The sequence below is a fragment of the Thamnophis sirtalis genome, unplaced genomic scaffold, assembly GCF_051295495.1.
Source record: "Thamnophis sirtalis isolate CommonGarterSnake01/CBP01778 unplaced genomic scaffold, rThaSir2_p1.2 scaffold_7, whole genome shotgun sequence".
Classification (NCBI taxonomy): domain Eukaryota; kingdom Metazoa; phylum Chordata; class Lepidosauria; order Squamata; family Natricidae; genus Thamnophis; species Thamnophis sirtalis.
Window position 1 is genome coordinate 31,816,177 of NW_028261387.1, and position 22,828 is coordinate 31,839,004.

At 40.1% G+C, this 22,828-nt stretch overlaps 1 protein-coding gene across 2 annotated transcripts in view; it reads left to right on the forward strand.

The window, feature by feature from the left end:
* Positions 1 to 22,828, forward strand: part of LRP8 (LDL receptor related protein 8) — a 250,915-nt gene that overhangs the window by 199,638 nt on the left and 28,449 nt on the right. For both annotated transcript variants that reach the window (XM_014069621.2, XM_014069622.2), the window contains exons 4-5: positions 1,416 to 1,544; positions 21,052 to 21,420. In XM_014069621.2, the coding sequence (XP_013925096.2) occupies positions 1,416 to 1,544; positions 21,052 to 21,420 (498 nt within the window). The remainder of the gene's footprint in view (positions 1 to 1,415; positions 1,545 to 21,051; positions 21,421 to 22,828) is intronic.

The following is a 22,828-nucleotide window of genomic DNA, read 5'->3' on the forward strand; positions in this document are numbered from 1 at the left end:
CAGAAAGTCAATTTCAATGAATTGATCAAATAAGCAGCTTCCCTAAATTATCTTCCTCTCTCTGAAAAAAAAGTAAGAAATACATTTTGTGATTTTTTTATTCCAGTTGTATGTGGGTCAGTGAGTTTAAGCAGCATTATTTTCTAATTTATAAATAGTTCCTCCATGAAACAAAACTGAATCCATGCAGATTGCACTATTTGTGTTGCATAATATCTTGGATAAATTTATTTTCTGTAACTTTATTTGGTGCTTTCAGAGATATGAGGGAGAAAAAGAAATCCCATTTCTTTTCCGGAGGAATTTTACAGGATTAGCCAGGATTGGGTATTGTGATGCCCAATTGGCCTCGAGACAGAGTTAATTTGAAGCCACGCCTCTGTGCTCCTTGCTTCTGGTTCCCAGTTTGAATGAGTCAAGACCACTGCATAACACCTGAAAACAAGTAATAAGGGAACACACCCTCCCCCCTGAACTTCCCCAACCCTTGGACCAACGCTAGGGCAGGAACCTGGTTAATCCTGCAAAACCTCCTAAAACAACAGTTCAGGTAAGATCAACTGTCATTTTCCAGAGGAATTTTGCAGTATTAGCCAGGATTGGGACATAACCCAAGTTAACGTCCCTCAGGGGGGGGCACTATTGGTCCTGGGCTCCTCATGCGCTACCACCTGTTGTAACACCCTACGACCAAACACTGCAACACCTTCCGGTGCCCCAGGGCATCACAGCACAATCCACCAGGAGTGCAGCTACCTCGGCAGCCTGGGTCACACAGGCGCCTATCGTGGAGATTTTCAGGGCAGCTACGTGGGCATCCCCATCTCCCTTTATCAGGCACTACAGGTTAGACACGTTTGCATCGACTGATGCAGCATTTGGTCGTAGGGTGTTACAACAGGTGGTAGCGCATGAGGAGCCCAGGACCAATAGTGCCCCCCCTGAGGGACGTTAACTTGGGTTATGTCCCAATCCTGGCTAATCCTGCAAAATTCCTCTGGAAAATGACAGTTGATCTTACCTGAACTGTTGTTTTAGGAGGTTTTGCAGGATTAACCAGGTTCCTGCCCTAGCGTTGGTCCAAGGGTTGGGGGAGTTCAGGGGGGAGGGTGTGTTCCCTTATTACTTGTTTTCAGGTGTTTTGCAGTGGTCTTGACTCGTTCAAACTGGGAACCAGAAGCAAGGAGCACAGAGGCGTGGCTTCAAATTAACTCTGTCTCGAGACCAATTGGACATCACAATACCCAATCCTGGCTAATCCTGCAAAAAACCCTAAAACAACAGTTCAGATAAGACCAACTGTCATTTCAGAACTGTTATAAATAATGTCTTAAAGTCAAAGCAGTGCTGGATGTGATACAATATATTCTTGGCCTGGGTAACTTTAACTGTGTTCTGTTTGTTTGTTTTTGTAGCCAAACAAGTATGTCTAGCTGAAAAAATTAGCTGTGGAGACTCCAGCAATAAATGCATTCCTGCATCTTGGAAATGTGATGGAGAAAAAGACTGTGAAAGTGGAATTGATGAGGCTGGCTGCACTAACAGTAAGTGTAAAAACCCAGTAAGATATGCTTGCTAGCCTAATGCCCATACTCCACATCCTTTCCTCCTATCTTTCTTCTCTATGTTATTTGCTGTGTATAACTGTATTGTGTGGTGCAACAAGTTGTTTTATCCTATTAGATTTTATGAAAAGAGATGAAGTAAAATTCATACTAACATTGGACAGATAGCATATTCCCTGCATTATGCTTCATTTTGACTTCTTTCTTATTTAGCATGATTTGCTAAGAGAGATCAGTAAATAAGCCATGGGTAGCCTGGCAGAGTTTGAAAAACCTGTTTTATTTTTGTCTTAGTGTTTTCAAATGTGACTTACAATCATGTGTAGGCAGGCTTATTTCCTGGTTTGGTTTTGTGTTCTGCCCTAGCTTTTAACATATCCAAAGATACAAAGATAGAAATACTAAAAGTAGATGGGCCAAAAAACTTGTGTATTTAACAAACCATGCTTAAAGCAAACTATAGTTTAATATGCAGGTCACATGAATACCTCTTTTTGGTTCATAGTATAGATGTCTTTAGGATAGTTGTTAACTCTAGAACCGTTACTTATACAATCAATGGGGTGAAAAAGTTAACATTTTAATCAGGGCCCTATTTGTTTTAAAGGAGTCTAAATACAAATGAAACACTAGTGGATGAAAATCTATAGTGGAACAGCTGTGGTTCCACTAAATAAAACGTTCAACCTGTAAAGCATATTAAAATATAAGGTTGTAATAAAGGAGAATATTTGTAGCTCAAAGTTGACATGAGGGGTCCTTGGTGTTCTCTGAGCTTGCTTGTTTTCTTGCAGATGTTTCACTGCCCAAATTAGGTAACATCATCAGTGCTAGTCTTAAGGTTGAAAAATTGTCCATTGGATTCCCGATAAGATTAATGTGACTTCTAGGTTTCAAGGGCTACAGAAACAATTTTTTTTTACATTTTGTTTGTAATGATAAACTTTGTTACATTCAATTTTTTGTTAATTTAGACTTGAGGATATAGAAAATGAGATAAATATTACTATCTATATGCAGTATGATAAAGACTGAGGTGGGGCACCAAAAGGGCTAAGACGCTGAGCTTGTCAATCAGAAAGGTCGGTGGTTCAAATCCCTAGTGTCTCATAACGGAGTAAGTTCCCCTTACTTGTCCCAGCTTCTGCCAACCTAGCAGTTTGAAAGCATGTAAAAATGCAAGTAGAAAAATAGGGACCACTTTGGTAGGAAGGTAACAGCGTTCTGTGCACTTTCGGCGTTTAGTCATGCCGGCCACAGGACCACGGAGATTTCTTTGGACAGCGCTGGCCCTTTGGCTTTGAAACAGAGATGAGCACCTCCCCCTAGAGTCAGGAACGACTAGCACATATGTGCGAGGGGAACCTTTACCTTTATATTCAAATGACATTTCTGTGTCTTCAGTACTCTAATGAGCAAAAGGCAGTTGTTTCGAGCAATCAGCTCATGAATCTATTTTCCTCTTTCCTATATTTCTATGTATTATAAATTTCTATATGTGAAAAAAGAATTCCTATGTAGAAGAAATTACATAAAGTAGAAAAAAGTACCTTCCATGGCTTTAGTGTAAATTGGTATATTTCAAACTGGAATTCGCTTGGCAGTCTATTCTTATACAGTACTCAAGAATAAATGAACCTTATAAAGAAAACTGACAGTCATCAAGATTTTTCTAATGGGGAAAAAAAAAATTTAAATTGCATTCCTGTGCTGACTGTGGAAGGAAAAGTTTCCTTCCTCTTGAAATCAGCTGGATTCCTATCTAGAGTTGTAACAGGTATGCTGTCAGGTATATTCACAACTTAATGTATCAGTACAAAACTGAACTATATGATGAACCAATGACTCAAGGTATTATATATTATTCATTGCCTCAGATTCTCTTTATTATTTGGAATTTTTAATTTCTTTTTCTCATAAAGAACTCTTACTTCCCACAAACAAACTGTTCTAGTTGAAAACTATCTTTTCCCTGCTGTCATTCTTGATTCCCATTTTCTTTCTCTTTTCAAAATATTGTTTTGTTTTATTGATTAAATTCTTTTCCCTTCTTTATATCTTATTTTTGTTCTTTGGTTGTCTCCAAATATGGTTTTAGAGGTTGACAGTAGGTCCTTTGGCTTTTCTATTGTTTCTAAAATCTGAGGCCCCTTTTCCCCCTTTACTTGGGTGTTTGAAAACTCCTGGCGGGTCTCAAGCTCATCTCTTGAAATGTGAAACCTCCTGTCACATTAGGGCCTCTGTCTTCCAGAGAAAGTATCTCCATTTCAAAGTAATATCAACCTCATCAATCACACATTGGTCTTTTTGAAAATGAGTTCCCCAGTGATAAAAGTAGTTTCTCTCACTTCACTATGCTAAAAATCCAAGAACCTTGAAACTTAGAAACCAGAGAAAAGGATGGAAGAGAATTAGCCGGTTGCTTTTAAAAATGCAAAAATTGCACCACTTTATGAGAAATAGCATCCATGAGTTATTTTTATGGGGGTGCGGGGGCTTAATAGGTTTGAAATGCGACAATTACAGCAAGGTGATACACTCAACTTTTTTTTGTTAGGTGGGATTGGATCAGTGGTGGACTGCTGCGTGGTCACCTGGATTCAGGCGAACCCTTAGGTTGACTGGGACCCCCTACCCGCCCTTGTGCTAAGCTATCCATTTATAACAAACTTTCTGGCTTGTTCCCTCCACCCTCGCTGCCCAGTTGAGTTTCACTCTGCTCCTGCTTTACTCAATGGAGCTGCCTGAGTGGATTACCTGCTTCTTTGAAGTTCTGTTTCATTCCCAAAGGGATGCCTGCGAACAAAGCTAGTGCTAGCGCACTCACAACCAGCAAACCGCTTGTGAACGTAAGTGCAGCCCACCTCTTGATTGGATCACGAAGCAGAACTTTCGTAATGAATCCCAATTGTGAGGAATTCTTCATAAAATAATCGACCAGGGTAGGAACTTTCCAGATGGCAATGCAGGGATTTTTATAGCCATCGTTAAACTTACCTATAGACAAACAAGCCTAAAGGAAACATTCTGCTGTAGGAATTCACTGTAACTATGCCATGTCCAAATTGCTAAATGAGGTTGCTGTTAAATGTTTAAGCATGTGCAATCAATACAGGTATTTTCCTGTCTGTAGTGAAGAATTATGTCATATATGCCTACTGTCTGGCATATATGCCAGTCAGTACCTGAGATGTATAAGTAAGCCAATCAAAAATATATTCTGTCCACATTTCTCTAATTCTGAATTCCTACAAGTTTTCAAAGGTCCTTCCCCCCCACCCCCCCAATAAAAGTATTGGCCTTCTCAATACGCCACTCAGTTAAATAGAAAAGAAACATTTTAATATATGAAGGTCTGTGAAGACCCATCCAGGCTACCATATCCATAAAGATTCCGTCTCTTTTAAACTGGAAATTTGCCTCATGAAGAAAGTATCCACAGGTTTTTAGTATGCTGTTCTTGATGTGTGTTTTGTGAATTTAGAGCATTTATATTCAGCAGCCTGAGCATTGGAGGCCTTAATAAGAAAAGCATTCCTAGTCTTCAGGATTACAGTCTGAAGGAACTCTACACACAAAGAAAAGAGATGGCAAGAGAAAAGGAAAATAATACACAGATTATGATTCTTAACAATCATACTACTGTGCATATATAGCAGTGGAATGGCAGTAATGCAACCAAAAGTAGTTGCTTTTCTTGGATGAAAACAAAAAAAGGAGCCCCAAATTGCTGGTGATTGATTCTCTTTTCTCTGCTGAATTTTGAAAGCAGTCACTGGCCCATGTAGGAATTAGATGAGACATAAGACCTTCAAGAGAATCATGCCATATCATTTCTTTGTTTGTTTATTTTTGTGGGGAAGAATCATAACAAAGGATAGAAAAGTATTTGCTCTAAGAGACCAATTCTCTAAATAACTATGCAAGCAGTATTCAGTTAAACATTCAGGTTTCAGTCTTCTCCCCACCACCACCTTCTATACTCAAAGGAGAATGTATGTACAAAATGGTTTGATGGCCCAATTAGTATTACACTGTGTATCTATCTTGAGCTGTTGCTGTGTTGAATTCCCCATAGAGTTAATCAAGATCTTTAGATTGTCTGGCAATCTCTAATTGCTAGCATAATCATGATCATCTCTTTTCTTCAGATCCCCTTTTCCTTTTGGAAATCTCTGTCGTGCTACTTGATCCCATGCTACTTCATCTTCCTGTTTGGTATCTTCAACCATTTTGGAACCAGCATCTCTTCAGCAGTCCAAGACTACCTATATCTGGTTGCTAGCAATTTTATTCACACACACACACACACCCTTTCCCTCTAAATTCATCTGCTTCTGTCAGTTACTTAGCTCATTTCAGCTTCCCTTTTCCTGTGAGAGATTCTGAAGATGTAACAGCATATCTGGTTCTTCTCTTTGTTCTTTCTCAGGCTCAGCGTATCATCCACAGCTACAATCTTTATATCTGGATGATCATGTGACAGGGTGGTATTCAGTCCTCTCTTCTCCATTCTGTATCAAAGTTCTCACCATATATTTTTATTGATGTTATATTTATATTGATCTTTAGTATTTATTATATTTTTGTAATTTACATTACAAAGGTACGTGAAAACTCTGGGATATTATTGCTGTGAAGTAAACAGGAAAGGAATCAGTAGGACCTTGCTCAAAATTATTACAAGCCCCTGAAAACTTTAGGACTGTATTTGCAAACCTGATGTCTGCCAAAAGAGATGGTTTAGAGATGAAGCCTCAAATAAGGAAGAAACTTTTCCCTAAGGACTAATATTGCTAGTTTAGCCCTGTGAAAATTTCTTCATCTATCATTCTGTAACATTTCTAGCTTCAGCAAATGATTGCAGTGAATGTGAAAGTAATCTGTCTTCTTTGACTCAATCAAATAGCTCGCCTTGGAAAGCCTGAGTTAAATAAGCTGTAATAAAACATTGGCCCTCAGCTGAGAATTCAGATAATAAAATCAAATGCATCCTTTTCAGGAGGCAACTCTGCTGACATATGGGGTGCTTTCCTAAGAGATGGTAGAGAACCTCCAGTTTCAACTGCTCTGAAATATTAGTGGTAGAATAAACAAAAGATGCAAAGGGGTTTGATTACAAAAAGCAGAGACCCTCTCTCCATTTAATTTACAGTATGTTTGAAATCTAAAGAGTGAGGTGGGACACCAAGGGGTGGGGTTTAGAGGTTCTCCAAACTGGCCATAACGTTAGCTACGGGTTCTCCTGAACCCAGGCAAACCCGTAGCAGCCCATCCCTGACTATAGGTAATCCTTGACTTATGACCATTCAAAATTCTGATGGACCCCGAAAAAACTACTTAGGGCTGGGATTCAAAGTTCTCACATCGCTCCCCAGCCCCAGGCACATGACTGCATTTTGGGCATTGGGCAACCAGCCCACATTTACAGATATTTGCAATCCCATGACAGCAATTTATCATTTTTTTGCCAGAAACTATTACTTCCAATTTCTGGTTTTAAAAAATGCCCATAACAAATGATAAGTTTGCTTAATGACTACAATGTTTGCTTAATGACTGCTACAAAAATCATAAAATTGGACTTGGTCATATATAGTGACCCCCTTTACAATTAACATCAAGCGCCAGAGAAATCAGGAGACTCGCAGTTCAAATGAATAAAAAGATTTATTGCAAACTTAAGCTCTTTACAAAAATTGGAGTTAGTAATGGTCCCGGGAATTGAGCAGGTATTCAGAAGGTATTCGAAATGGAATGGACTTAGACCTCTTGTGGGTGTACAGGGACTCGTGCACACCCACAATGATGTATTTGACCCCTCCCTTGGACTCAACCTGGTCATCTGCTACATTATCTGTATAACATCTTGTTAAATAAATTTATATTATAAATTTCTCCTGATTCCATTGTAGAATATATATATTTATTTTTATATTTATATATATATATTTGGCATAGGATAGGAGGCTTAGGAATTGCCTAATCCTAACCAGAACAATCTACCATGTAATTTTAACCAATAAGTTAACCAATAAATTATACAGGTTTATCCTCAGTTATAATTGGGATGGCAATTTCATCACTTAAGCAAAGCACTTCTGATAGACCTGGTGGCAGTCATTAGGTGAGAACCTCATGCTTCTCCTCTACTGCTATGCACATCTCCAATTCAACACTACCCCTCATTTACCCCATCCCCTTCTGTGCCTTTTGGGCCACCCTGCATTCCCCAGCCATCCCTGCCATATCCTACAGGTGCCATAATGACACTTTTCCAAGGTTTTGCTTTAAAAAAAAAAAAACCTGTTCTTGTTTTCATTTCACCTCATCCTTTGAATGTTTTTTTTGTTATTTATTTCATTATAATGACACACTTATAAGAAACAGTATAGAAACATGGTACAATTATAATTTAGACTCTTCCAATTAAGCCAAAATTAAACTAAGTTGCTATACTAGTGAGGTTTATAAGTGAGTTTGGTTTAGTGATTAAGGCACCAGGCTAGAAACCAGGAGACCCTGCATTCTAATTCTGCCTTAGGCATGAAAGCTGCCTAGGTGACTTTGGGCCAGTCACTGTCCCTCAGCCCCTGCTGTCAAGCTCAGGCAACAAGCCAGTCAGTCAATTCCTGTTGCAACTAATGGATTAACACTTGGTTAATCTGGAGGGGAAAGCATAAAAACACTAGGAAGAATAGAAAAAGGGTTAATGTCAAAATATATTAAATGCTTGGAATCAGGCTGTCTGTCTGTCTCTGCCTGCCTGCCTGCCCCACTAGAGTATTTCCACAGAGAGAATTAAATTAATGGAAATAGAGATTTTATGGTGTAATGACCTCATTAACATATTCTGGGAACATTGCTTGGTATATCATTATTCAGCATAGTTGTACCACCGGGAGCTTAAATGGTCATAGCTGCAAGGTTTTTCTTTCAAACTGATTTTTTTTTAAAATTCCTTTGGCTCAAGCTATGTTATTCTTATTTTGTCCATTGATTCAGAAACGGATGTTTTTGACATGTATTGCCAGGATATGTTTTATCTCCTGGCCATTTATTTGTTTCAGAATTTGAAATATAAGATGTTCTGTTGCTTTTTTAAAGATTTAAATACTGTTAGACATAATTATGAATATGTATTTCCATATATTAAATGTTAGACACTAATATTTAATATCTAAACACATAGATTATTCACCTGAATCCATTTTAAGAATGTAAGAATCCAATATTCTATTTTTATATAATGCAATAGTGATATCTATATTTCATTAATTTTATTCATCTGAAAAGATTTTAAGAATAGCATTTCATTAACACTCAACTGTCTTTGCCTTTTAGCTTGTTTTCTATATATTTTCCAGTGTCTAGCAAATACTATCTAGCTATCACTAGAATATTCAGGGGAAAACTGAAAATTCATTCATATTTAATACATAAAGGATGTATTATGTATGCCATAAATGTGCCTAATATTCCATTGAATTTTACAGAAATTATGGTCTAATATAGTTGAATGTTTAATCGTTTCAAAATAAGGGAACAAATCAACTTATTTCAAAATAGCAGTACTATCACGTCTATTCTTTTCAACTGTGTCAAATGAAATAACTGTATGTAATCAATTTAAACCAATTGGAACAAAGAAAAATATATATAAATATTTAACTCAGAATTTATTTCTTTATGAGTAACACCAGTCTGCCTCATTGAACTAGATAATATTTTGGTCACACGTACTTAAAACTATTAAAAGGAGCAAATACTGATTTTATTAAAGTTAGTCATCATTCAGGAGAGCCAGTTTGGTGTAGTGCAGTGATGGCTAACCTTTTTGTTGTTGCATGCCAAAACTGCCTGCACCCATAATGCAATGTGCAAGCCCCCCATGTCCCGTTTTGAGCCTACTAGGCCTCCCTGCAGCCTCCTTGGACCAAAAATGAACCGGGGGGGCACACCGCACCCCAGTGCCCCATTTTGGGCCTAGTAGGCCTTCCTGCAGCCCCCTGGGACCAAAAATGGGATACAAGGTTACACATGCGCGGCAGATACCCAAAATTCAGCTGGCTGGCGGGAGGCATGCGCAGTGGAGCTGACCTGGGGCGACAGCTTGCGTGCCCACAGAGAGGGCTCTGCATGCCACCTGTGGCACACATCCCATAGGTTCACCATCACAGGTGTAGTGGTTAAGGTACCAGGCTAGAAAGTGGGAGATGGTGAGTTTTAGTCTCGTCTTAGACATGAAGCCAGCTGGGTGACATTGGCCAGTCACTTTCTCTCAGGCCTAGGAAAGGGGGAATGCCAAACCATCAAGAAAACTGCAGGGACTTATCCAGCCAGTTACCAAGAGTCCAAAACCCACTTGAAGTATCCTCCTCTCAAAAGATTGTTCTTTGCATTGCAATTCTATTGGTGGCTATGTAGAAGATCATTGTAGAATAGCATATATTTATGTGCCCACAAATTTCCTTTATTTGAAAAGGCTGAAAAGAGAAGTATAACCTAGCAATCAATATTTTTTCACCTTCAAGTGGAGTTGCCACCAGAGCAACTTTTCTGGGCCTAGGATACCCATACCTGAGTTGACAGGGATTTTGATGGAGGCAGCTCCCTAAAATTAGAGGATGGAGCTGAAACAAGAACTAAATGTGATTTCATTTCATTTCATTTACACATATATTTAATTAAAATGAAATCTGCTAATAAGATTATTTCCCCATTTCTACCTCACTAGAAATTAAAGCATAGAAACATGATTTTAAAGTCTCTGGGAATTGGATGCACAATGCATTGGATCCTGCCACAATGCATTTTTCTAAAGCATGTTCTCATTATGCGAAATGGTTAACAACTCCAACATGTGTGCTAATAGACTATCACAGCCTCATTTGTTTCTGGGGAATCTACCAAGCTAATTGGACATGTAAAATTACCAATATAGCTGACAGGTCTCCTTTGAGCTGGAGAATAACTGGAAATAATTTCCTCCATTTTCAGAACAGTTCCTGTATAAATGGTTATTTTCTAATTGATCACAATACCCAATGTCTTGGTCCGGGGGCAGAAAAGTTTAAATGAACTAATAAATCAGCTTGTGAGTAACAAATTGGAAGGTTTTATTTGAACTAGATATGCAATTCTGTATGTATCTCCATGTAATAATGTACTGTACAACCATATATTGTTATTATCTTTTCAGAGAAAGAAATATTATCTTTATTAGCTCTCCTAAAATTATCATGACTTATATGGGTGTCTTAGATGCTTGATTTATTCACCAGTTAAATAGATTATACTTTAGAAAATGAAGAACAAATGCATTATGGGGTCTTACTCAGATGTTAAAGCTTTGTCACTCTAAAAACACCAATCAAATTTATAGACCTAAATAGAAATATAGATTAACATCTAAATCATGCTAAGCCACAGTTCGCTAACCCTGAGTTACTGAATAGTTCTCAGTTATTTATGTTTACATGCTATACTGAACCATAAGTGATAGCTTATAAACCAGAGTTAATGGATTCATACAATCCAAGAATCTACAGGTAGTCCTCAGGTTGTGACAGCAGCTAGGATTGCTGTCACTAAGCGATGAGGTTGCAAGTAATGCTCAGCAATGGCAATTCTAGTTGCCATTGTAACACCAGGAATGCATGTGTCATTAAGTGGGAAGAGACATGAGCCCTGGAACAAGTAGTGTGAGGGGTAAGGTGTGCCACAGGCAGGTGTTGGACCATGGGCAAGCTGGTGAGAGCCACAAGCAGTAGCTGTGGAGTGTGAGTGCGCTGGCAAGGGCCATAGGTGAGTGCTAAGTCACCGAGAGCTAGCAGGCAGGGAGCATGTCAGAATACAAGATCCTTGACATCTCATGCTCTGTAGTGGGCTCCAAGGAGAAACTTATGGGAGTGACTTGTGACCTTCCCTACTAGCTTCCCCATTGATGTTGCTTGTGGGAAGCAGAATGGGAAGATCACCAATGGTGATCAAGTGACCATGGCTTGCAACATTGAAATTGCAAGCCGACCACCCAGATTGCAATCACGCAACTTTGCATACCAGTCATAAATTCCCCTCATTTAGCAATGTTATATTTTTGAACAATCACTGAACAAGTTGTCATCAATTGAGGGTTGTCTGTATATGAGTTCTTACCCACTCCCGCCTCCAGTGATGGATTTAGGGATGGGGGTCAGTGCTTGAAAGGGTTGTCCATTTTAAAACAAACTTGTTTGCTTTATTTCCCTACTTACTCTAGTTGTGGTGTTTATAATGATAAAATTCTGAAAATTGCTTTTAAGGCTAAACCAAGGTTTTTTCCCAGGCTGTAATCAATATACCTATGCACAATTTTATCCAGAATACTCATAATTTATTTTGAAAAGTTAGTAACTTTAAATAGAGTTTCTTGGAATCTAGGAAGCCGAGCCAAAATTAATTGATCTAAAATTAATATATTTTCACTTGTTTATAAATTCTTATAAAAATACAAGGAAATAGTAGATTTTTTGTAGATTTTAATAGCATTTATAGGCCGCCCTTTTCCCTGAGGGGACTCAGGGCGGCTTACAATAATAAAGGAAGGGGAGTGAAGACAAAACATAAAAAGAAATGTGCAATGACTAAAAAATACTAAAAACACAACATTCTCTCAGCATTCGGGAGGGGCGGAAGAGTTTATCCCCAGGCCTGACGGGCTAGCCAGATCTTGAGGGCTGTACGGAAGGCCTGGACTGTGGTCAGGGTACGAATCTCCACGGGGAGATTGTTCCATAGCGTCGGAGCAGCAACTGAGAAGGCTCTCCTCCGGGTAGTCGCCAGTCGGCACTGACTGGCGGATGGAATACGGAGGAGGCCCGCTCTATGCGATCTGATGGGACGCAGGGAGGTTATTGGCAGAAGGCGGTCTCTCAAATAGTCAGATCCACTACTATGGAGCGCTTTATAGGTGGTAAGTAAGACCTTGAATTGCACCCGGAGATCCACAGGCAGCCAGCGCAGCTCGCGGAGGATAGGTGTTATGTGGGCGAACCGAGGTGCGCCCACAATCACTCGCGCGGCCGCGTTCTGTACTAGCTGAAGTCTCCGGGTGCTCTTCAAGGGCAGCCCCATGTAGAGCACGTTGCAGTATTCCAGCTTAGAGATCACAAGGGCTCGAGTGACTGTCGTGAGAGCCTCCCGATTCAGGTAGGGCCGCAACTGGCGCACCAGGCGAACCTGGGCAAATGCCCCCCTGGTCACAGCCGATAGATGGTGATCAAAACTCAGCTGTGGATCCAGGAGGACTCCCAAGTTGCGGACCCTATCTGAGGGGTATAAATTTTGTCCCCCCAGCCTGATTGATGGTACGGTGGTCAAATTATTGGGAGGAAAACACAACAGCCACTCGGTCTTGTCTGGGTTGAGCACCAGTTTGTTTGCTCTCATCCAGTCTTTAACAGCTTCCAGACCCTGTTCCATCACGTCCACCGCTTCATTGAGTTGGCACGGGGCGGACAGATACAATTGAGTATCGTCCGCATATTGGTGATACTTTATCCCGTGCCTCCGAATGATCTCGCCCAGCGGTTTCATGTATATGTTGAATAGGAGGGGGGACAAGACCGACCCCTGTGGCACCCCACATGTTAGGGGCCTCGGGGACGATCTCTGCCCACCCACCAACACCGACTGCGACCTGTCCGAGAGGTAGGAGGAGAACCACTGCAAAACAGTGCCGCCCACTCCCACCTCCCGCAGTCGTCGCAGAAGGATACCATGGTCGATGGTATCGAAAGCCGCTGAGAGGTCAAGGAGAACCAGGATGGACACAAAGCCTCCATCCCTAGCTCTCCAGAGATCATCGGTCAATGCGACCAAAGCGGTTTCTGTGCTGTAACCTGGTCGGAAGCCGGACTGGAAGGGGTCAAGATAGTTTGCTTCCTCCAAGGTACGCTGAAGCTGGAGGGCCACCACTTTCTCAACAACCTTCCCCACATAGGGAAGGTTGGAGACTGGACGGTAGTTATTAAGAATAGCTGGATCCAGGGATGGTTTCTTCAGAAGGGGTCTCACCACCGCTGCCTTAAGCTCGGTGGGAAAATGCCCCTCCCGAAGAGATGCCACAGCAACCGCTTGGATCCAGCCTCGTGTCACCTCACTGCTGTTGGCAACCAGCCAGGAGGGACACGGGTCCAGTACACAAGTGGAGGTACTCACAGCTCGCATAGCCTTGTCCACATCCCCAGAGGCAACTTCCTGAAACTCAACCCAGAGATGGTTTGCCAAGTCTTTCCCCTGTGTCTCAGCTGGCTCTGCAAGAGTGGAGTCCAGGTCCGCTCGAAACCGGGCAACTTTGTCCGCCAAGAACTGAACATACTCCTCAGCCTTACCCTGTAAGGGGTCCCCCGTCTCCCTCCTATTTAGGAGGGAGCGGGTTATCCTAAACAGGGCGGCTGGGCGGGACTCGGCGGACGCTACCAAGGAGGCAATGTATGTTCTTTTTGCCGATCTTAGAGCGCGAGTATACTCCTTGGTGCATGCTGTTACAAGTGCCCGGTTCAATTCGGACCTGTCTAATCTCCACAGGTGCTCTAGGCGTCTCCTCCGGCGCTTTATCTCCCGGAGCTCCTCGGTAAACCAAGGAGGCCTCCGGGGGCCGCTGACCCGGAGGGGCCGTAGTGGCGCAATCCGGTTTAGAGACCCCGAAGCTGCCGAGTGCCAGGCAGCGACAAGGGTCTCAACCGAACTGTGGGCGAGAGTATCTGGAATAACCCCAAGCTCCGTCTGGAACCTAATGGGGTCCATCAGTCGCTTGGGGCGGAACCACCTGGTCGGTTCCTCCTCCCTACGGTGGGGGTTTGGCCTCCGGAAGTCTAGCCTCAGTAGGCAGTGGTCTGACCACGACAGGGGTATGATCTCATTACCCCTCAGACCAAGATCGTAACTCCACTGCTCCGAGAGGAATACGAGGTCGAGCGTGTGACCCGCTGAGTGGGTTGGGCCTCGAATTACCTGAGTCAAGCCCATGGCTGTCATGGAAGTCATGAACTCCTGCGCTCCGTCAGAGCGTTCACCGAGCGAAGGCAAGTTGAAGTCCCCCAGAACTATGAGTCTAGGGAACTCAGCTGCCAGCTCGACTACTGACTCGAGGAGCGAGGGGAGGGCTGCTGCAACGCAGTTGGGAGGCAGGTACGTAAGCAGCAGACCCACTTGACCCTTGAGGTCCAGCTTCATAGTGTATGCCAACATTGGTATATCTTGATTATGGTCATTTAATGTTATATTTATTCATTATTTGAGATGACTTTTGATTTGCATGCATATAGCCAAAGAGGAGATGAGGAAGAACTCTATCATTGGCTGCTGCAGGGTCATTTTGGAATTGGAATTTATTGCATTTATATGCCGCCCTTTTCCCTGAAGGGGACCAGGGCGGTTCACAATCCAAGTCAGGGAAGGGGGTACAGACAAGGGATAAAAAAGATGAACATAACAATACACAATTTAAAAGCACGCGACAACCATACCATTCGAGGGGGGGGGGGCAAAAGCTCTTTAGCCCCAGGCCTGTCGGAACAGCCAGGGTTTAAGGGCTTTGCGGAAGGCCTGGAGGGTGGTGAGGGTTCGAATCCCCATGGGGAGCTCGTTCCAGAGGGTCAGAGCAGCCACAGAGAAGGCTCTCCTCCGGGTAGTCGCCAGTCGGCATTGGCCGGCGGATGGAATTCAGAGGAGGCCTAATCTGTGGTATCTGATCGGTCTATTGGAGGTAATTGGCAGCAGGCGGTCTCTCAAGTACCCAGGTTCAATACCATGAAGGGCTTTATAAGTGACGACTAGCGCCTTGAAGCGTATCCGAAGACCAATAGGCAGCCAGTGCAGCTCGCGGAGGATAGGTGTTACGTGGGTGAACCGAGGTGCACCCATGATCGCTCGCGTGGCTGCATTCTGGACAAGCTGAAGTCTCCGAATGCTCTTCAAGGGCTGCCCCATGTAGAGCACGTTGCAGTAGTCCAGTCTAGAGGTCACAAGGGCACGAGTGACTGTTGTGAGGGCCTCCCGGTTCAGGTAGGGACGCAACTGGTGCACCAGGCGAACCTGAGCAAATGCCCCCCTGGTCACAGCCGACAAGTGGTGTTCAAAAGTCAGCTGTGGGTCCAGGAGGACTCCCAAATTGCGAACCCTGTCTGAGGGGCGTACTGTTTGACCCCCCCAGCCTGAGAGATGGAAAACTTGGCCAATTAGTAGGAGGGAAACACACCAGCCACTCGGTCTTATCCGGATTGAGTACAAGCTTGTTAACCCCCATCCAGGCCCTAACAGCCTCGAGGCACTGGCACATCACGTCAACTAAAAATACTTATCAAATGGCTAGATAAAAGGATATTCTTGGAGTGTTCATTAGTGGTGTCACGATCACTGTATCTTTCATATTTATCAAAATACTTTGAACTTTTCAGCAAAGTTTAGATCCATTCCACTGCAAATTATTAGCTATAAGGGAATAGGAAACCAAGATTTTTTGGCTAAGCCATTAAGCAAAATGAATTTGTCAGCAGTATTTTGTCAAGAAACAGTTTAAAATAGAATATATGACTGATTGCCAGAAAATATCAGTTCTGTAATTATGGGGAGCTTAGAAACTTGGAGATATTTAGAAGTTCTGAAATCTTAGGAGTACTGGTAATTTGGAACTTGTGCCAAAATATCAGCAGAGAAGCATAGTAATTGTGTCTTAAGATTCTTACATTAAAGTTTGGAAGTAATTCATACTTACCAAGAAGGTAAAGTACCTTCACAGAAGCTTCTTAACTCAAATTTTTAATCTCTAAAATTCATTTTAAAATTGGGTGCATAAGAATATTTTAAGAAATTTCAGATTTCCCTCTTAAAAGCACAGGAAAGCTATCATAGCTGAACTGCAAAACATTAACCATTTAGTTTACAAGGGGAACAAGAATTAAGAAAAGGGTACCTAATCTCTCTTTAAACTTTACCTCTTTAACATAAAATCCAGACATTTTCAATATTTTATTCTCCAGAATTTTTGGACTACAAAACAATTATTCGTAAGTACCATGGTTGGTTGTGAATGATGGTGGTTAAAATCCAACACATCTGAAAGGAACAAGATGAGGAATAGTCTGATATAAATCTACTCAGATCATTCGATTCATTCAGACTGAAATGTATAATATGTGGGTTAAAGAAGATTCTAAAAATATCTACAAGTACAATTCTTTGAAGCAGCTAGGAGAAATAAATTTCTAGTCTATTTTCAAAAGCATGCAATTTAATATAATTTCTCTTTCCTATTTGGCTGTAAAATGGAGCAGGAGGAATTATTAATATCAAAATGAGTATAGGAAAGACCATATAGCTGTGATGGTGAACCTATGGCATGCATGCCAGAGGTGGCACTCAGAGCCCTCTCTGTGGGCATGCGCATCATTGCCAGCTGCTCTTCTAGGCAAGCTGGCCTTTGCATGTGCTGGAGGCCCGGAAACCCGAAGACCAGGTGGCCGGCGCGTGCATGCCAGCTGGTCTTCGGGTTTCCAGGACTCCAGCGTGCATGAAGACCAGATGGCCGGTGCACATGCACGGGCTGGAAACCAGAAGACCAGGTAGCTGGCGCGTGCTGGAAACCAGAAGACTAGGTGGTCTTCAAGTTTCTGGGGCTCTGGCACACACAGCGTTCCGGTTTGGACACTCGGTGCCGAAAAGGTTCACCATCACTACCCTAAAGCATCCCCCTGCCTTATCTTTTGGAGTGGACAGTCATACTAAATGTAAATAAATAAATAATACTCCTATACTTTAGTCAGTTTCTGCCAATTTATCAGTGTCCGATTTATTTATTCATTTTGCAGATGGCATATCATACATGGACTAGCAATATATAACAACAAATTACTTAGATTAGTAAAACACTATAAAATATAAATGTTAAAATGTCTAGGCCATCTGAAGTGCAGCATCATTTTTTTTAAAAATCAGATACTGGACTGCTCACAACAGGTCATGATATGATCTACAGTTTGACATGGGTCCCCGCAGTCACACTGAGGGGAGGAGGATGCTATTTAATTGGAAGAGTCCCAGCAGACGCTGTGTGAAGTGCAAATCATATTCAGGATTGCCCATTGCTGATGTAGTAATTCATACCCTGGCACCTTTTTTCTGGAGTCATTTGTAAGTCTTCCTATGATTGGGTATTCAGAGATAACAAAGCAATAGCCTAATTAAATAAAGACATACTGGCTTACTCTGACTTTTAATCTTCAATTTCATATATGGTAGAATTAGAACAATACTTTAGGAGAATCTGCACACACTTAGCTACTTAGTCACAATCGAAATAAATGCTGTCAAAAATAGATTGCATCAAATTAAACAACACTGTGCCTCAATAGTATCTCAACAACACTATACTTTGACATTGAAAATATTATTGACACAATTATTGCCAGTTCATGGATTTACTTTTCTATTTCTGTCATATTCCAAGCTACAATTTGCAAATGCATTTTGTAGATCTCTGAATACTAGATAAAGATTATAACAGATTGTAGCTCTAGAGAGAATGATTAAAAGAATCAATATCATCAAAGGAAGATTTTTCTTAGTTGAGTTTTTTCTTCAGATCATCTTGGCAAGCGAAATCCTCTTTATCCATTTATTTATTTATTTATTTGTGCAATTGGTTCGTCTGTTCAATTTCTACAGCTACCTACCTTAAACAAGTGAAAAAAAATCCCATTTTTCAATGTTTTACATAGTTTTCACTTTTTCACTCTAGGAATGGTCAGCTTCTGGTGATGAAAATGTTACTTAGTGGGTTAAAACAAAAAGTGACAGCAAAGAATCCCAGGGGGTCTCTCACTCAAGCTATGGGAACTGGCATTAAGACTGAAAATAGAAATGTCAAGCAGAACAATTCTACATTTGTTTGGAATAGGCTCTTATTCCATTTAATGGAATAATATTTTCTGCTGAAATAGAAGATGGTTCTGATGTTGTAGCCTTCATGGAAAGAGTATGGTAATCATACACGTAGTTAGAAAGTGCACTACATTTCTCTCCTTTTTTTAAAGATTATTTTGGTTTTGTAGTAATCTCAAAAAAACAAAAAAAGGAGAAACTTTCTAAAAAAAAATTATAGCATCCTGAGAAAATGGTTTTAAAGCCACTTCTTTAATGAAGAAAGATGTGTTCTAAGGAATTGTAAGTCAGATTTTGGCACGGCATTTTTGAATAAGCAAATATATAATATTTTTAGAAACCTACAGAGGTAAAATGATATTTACTTGACATTAATGCTGTAGAGGCTCTGAATTGGTAGTGACTGTCACGGACAGTTATGTTGAATGATAGACTTCAGAAACAGTTACACTATTTAGGTTAAAATAAAGAAGCAATTGTTTGGGGTGAGTTAAATATAGGAAGTAAAGAAAAAGAATGAATAGTAGTACCTTCATTTGAATTCTTGGCTTTTTTTTTTTTACAAAGACTGTACTTCTTAAGGACTGTTAAGCAGAAGTGCTCAGATAAGTAACTATGAATTATCAAATTAGGTTTATGATATTTTAAGAATGGATCAGTCTTCCAAGAAAAAATTCCATAGAACTCAGCAGCAGTTTCTAAACCAGTGTTTTAACCAAATGAGAGAAATAATTTGTTATGCCTTGATAAATGTTTACGAATGATGGAAAGTGAATTCAATTTGTTCTTTACAATGGAATAATTTTTTATTTTTTCCTATGCTTCCTTATACTCATACTTAGGTCATTGATGGTTCTTGAGTATCTTTGCCTTTACTTGCCTAATGTAATGCAAAAGTCAATTTATCTGGCCACAAGTCTTAATTCCAAAGCATCTTCTTCATATACATGCCACAAATAGTCCTTCACGTCATATATCCTCCTTTGGTATATCATGGAATGGTCTGGGATTACAAACTATATGCTTTAGTAAACTGCAGCATTCTCAACTCAGCCCATTCAAAGTGGGATACAAAGTCAAATATTAAAATAATAAATTATGAAAGAAATAAAATTGATACATATGAAATTGTGCTTATGCCAACTTTGTAATATGGAAGTGAGAGTTTGGTAGAACTCTACGAAATTTAGATAGCAAATTTTTCTCTTTTCTGCCTTTTCTGGAAGACTAGTCTTGGCAAATAATGTGCCAATACTATTCCAATAATGGAATAGTAACATGAATGCAAACGGATCAGCATGGTTCAACTTCTCAGTAATATTATGGGAAGCAAACTTAGAAGAAGACATATAATTCTGGTCTCAGATATTTAAAGCTGTATAAAAGGGAAAATTTGGAAGAGCCCTTTTATCAATAAAAGATTCACATCTGGGTCTCTTCAGCTTTTATAAAATGGGAAATAAGGAAGGAGAAAGGAGGAAGGATGGATAAATCTATGCACAGTGTAGAAAAAATAATTGGGCAGAACCATCTGTTGGTCTAATTATAGATAGTTGTTTCTAAATATGGGTACAGGTACAGAAGACCAGTTGTTTAAAGATTGTTCAAAATTATGATGGACTTAAAAATAACTACTTATGACCTGTCCTTGAAGTTGTAACTGCTGGCACCCCTCCCCTCCTTGGTCATGTTTTTATATTCTAGGCACTTGGCAACCAGTTTACATTTACTACTGGTGGCAGCATCCAACAATCATGTCTGATATATATTTTTTACAGTTTCCAGCAGTTTTTGTCACATTCTGGCAAAAAGAGCCCATTTGGAAGAATGGATTTCCTTAACAATCACATGTGGTGGCACACTTTAAGTCTGTCACAAAAATGATTGAATCCTGTCACACATTATCTAAACTTGCAAGCTCTAAAACTTATAATAGAAATTCCAGGCTACATTGTGGTTGACACTTGATTACTTTCTTTCTTTAATGTAATGCCAGAGATTGTACGCCTCTGAATACCAGTTGAGGAAACATGGATATGAAGGTGCTTTTTACCTCATGTTCTGTTTACAAGCTTACCATAGGAAGCACTGGGAACAAAATGTAGGACTTCCATTTGATCAGTAGGGTTTTTTTTATAATCTCTTATTTGTTTATGAATTAAGTAAAAATAAGTATCTGTATTTTCCATGTAACATTTACTTTTACCAAAAGTTGAGAAGCTATGCAGGAAAAGATCTTTCAAGTTGCTATGAAACCGGAATGGAGATGAAGGACAGAGGGAGAAGCATTGCATGGTCCTATCATTATCCTAAATCATGAATAGGTGGTTATATTGATGGAATAAAAAACAAGTGGTTTTGATTGCTATTTTTTCAATGCGTAACAAATAGAAGCATCAGGCTGGAATGGTATTAAAAAGTATGAATGTGCAAGCCTTGCACATGTTTTTCCAGTGTTGTAGGGAGAAGATAGTTAAGAGCAGGATGATTTTTTTTAAAGATTTAAAATATGAAATAAAATAATAAGCTTGAGCTAACCCTTATCTCTCCCCCCCCCCCAAAGTCTGTTCTTCAAGTGAATTCCAGTGCAGCAACAAGACCTGCATAGCTACAATCTTTGTCTGTGATGGTGATGATGATTGTGGTGATGGCAGTGACGAGAGGAAGTGCCCTCCCTTCACTTGCAACCCGAATGAGTTCCAGTGCAACAATAGCCTGTGCATCCCACAGATTTGGGTGTGTGACAAACAGCCTGATTGTGAGGACCTCTCAGATGAATCCATGGAGAGGTGTGGGTACAAACTCAAACCACAAATCGTGAGCACCTGTGCAGCGCATGAGTTCCAGTGTGGCAATGGGGAATGTATCCATTTGAATTGGAAATGTGATGGAGATGAAGACTGCAAAGACAAGTCAGATGAACAAGATTGTTGTAAGTATCCAAAACTTTGAACTGTATTTGGGGAAGGGATCCATCCAATGAATTTGATCCGGATGTAATGGCCTTTATATTTCAATTCTGTGTGGGATTCCTGCAGAATTTGTGTGCATCTTTTATTTTGCAAAAAGTTATAACTCAACCTCTGAAATGTCATATCTGGTTGGTTAGGTCTTTGTTCCAAATTGTCCAGATTAACAACAAGAATATAGTTGAAGTGCCTGACGGTCAAGATTGTTCTTTAAAAAAAAAAATCCTAAATAGAATATTAATGTCAAGATTTTTGGTTTAAATTAAGCACATGTTACTAATAATGTATATTGATTCTATATTGTATCTAGAACTGAGTAATTAATAACAGGTACATTTGACTCTCTAGTTGATTCTAATTCATGTTTTCTGTAAAAAGGTATGTTTAGTTTGTATTCCTGTCTGCGCCTCATTTTAAATTGTAATGAAAAATGCTTGTACCTGCAGCTTCAATAGCTTTGGGTTCTAAAAATTGAAGGTCCTCTTCTGTAAATATTCAAGTTATTATGGACCCTGAGCTATTGAATATTGCATTTCTCTTCACACAATGTTTCATCCATTTTTTAGGTGTTAAGTAGCTTAAGCTAGTCATTCACCTAAGGCTTAAGAGACAGACAGACAGAAATTGAGAAAATGTTTCACTGAAATATTTATAAATGCAACATGGAAATGAAATATTTATACAAAACTATGCATGAGAAGGATGGCTGAAAAACATCTGCCTGGTTGACAATTTTTGCTTGAGGACTGAATCTTTTTAATTTGCTAAGAAAGCCTTGTGCAATTTATTTACAAAATTATTGAGACTTAGTAAAAATCATATAAATCGGGCAAATATATTAAGTTGTCAGATACAAAAGGAAATTTCTGTTCACTAATTTAAAATTTACCTTCTGGATTATTATTGTTTGTTTGTCTTGGATTTTTTAAAAATCCCTTTATGGATTTCTTTGACTATTCGCCCTTAATTCTGGTCTTCCCTTCTTATTTTTCTCTTTTTTAAAGGCCTTGAGCTTGCATCTAAAACAATTTATTTGTTTTTTATTCCATTTTCAGAAGAAGTAATAACTATATAGCAGGTTTGCTTTGTGTGTGCCTGTTAATTGTTCTGCGCATGTGCAGAACATTATAAAATGACTAAAAAATGGCATGGGCGACCGGGGAACTGGTTCAGGGGCTGGGCCAGCCTACCATCCCTACCGGTTCAGCGACCCAGTCCCAATTTCCACTACTGATTCTCACGGATTTGGGCAAACCAGTAGCAACCCATCTCTGCTACAGTTAGTCCTCAACTTACAAAGTTCATTTAGTGACTGTTCAAAGTTACAGTGGCACTGAAAAAAGTGACTTTTCACAATTATGTTGTAACATC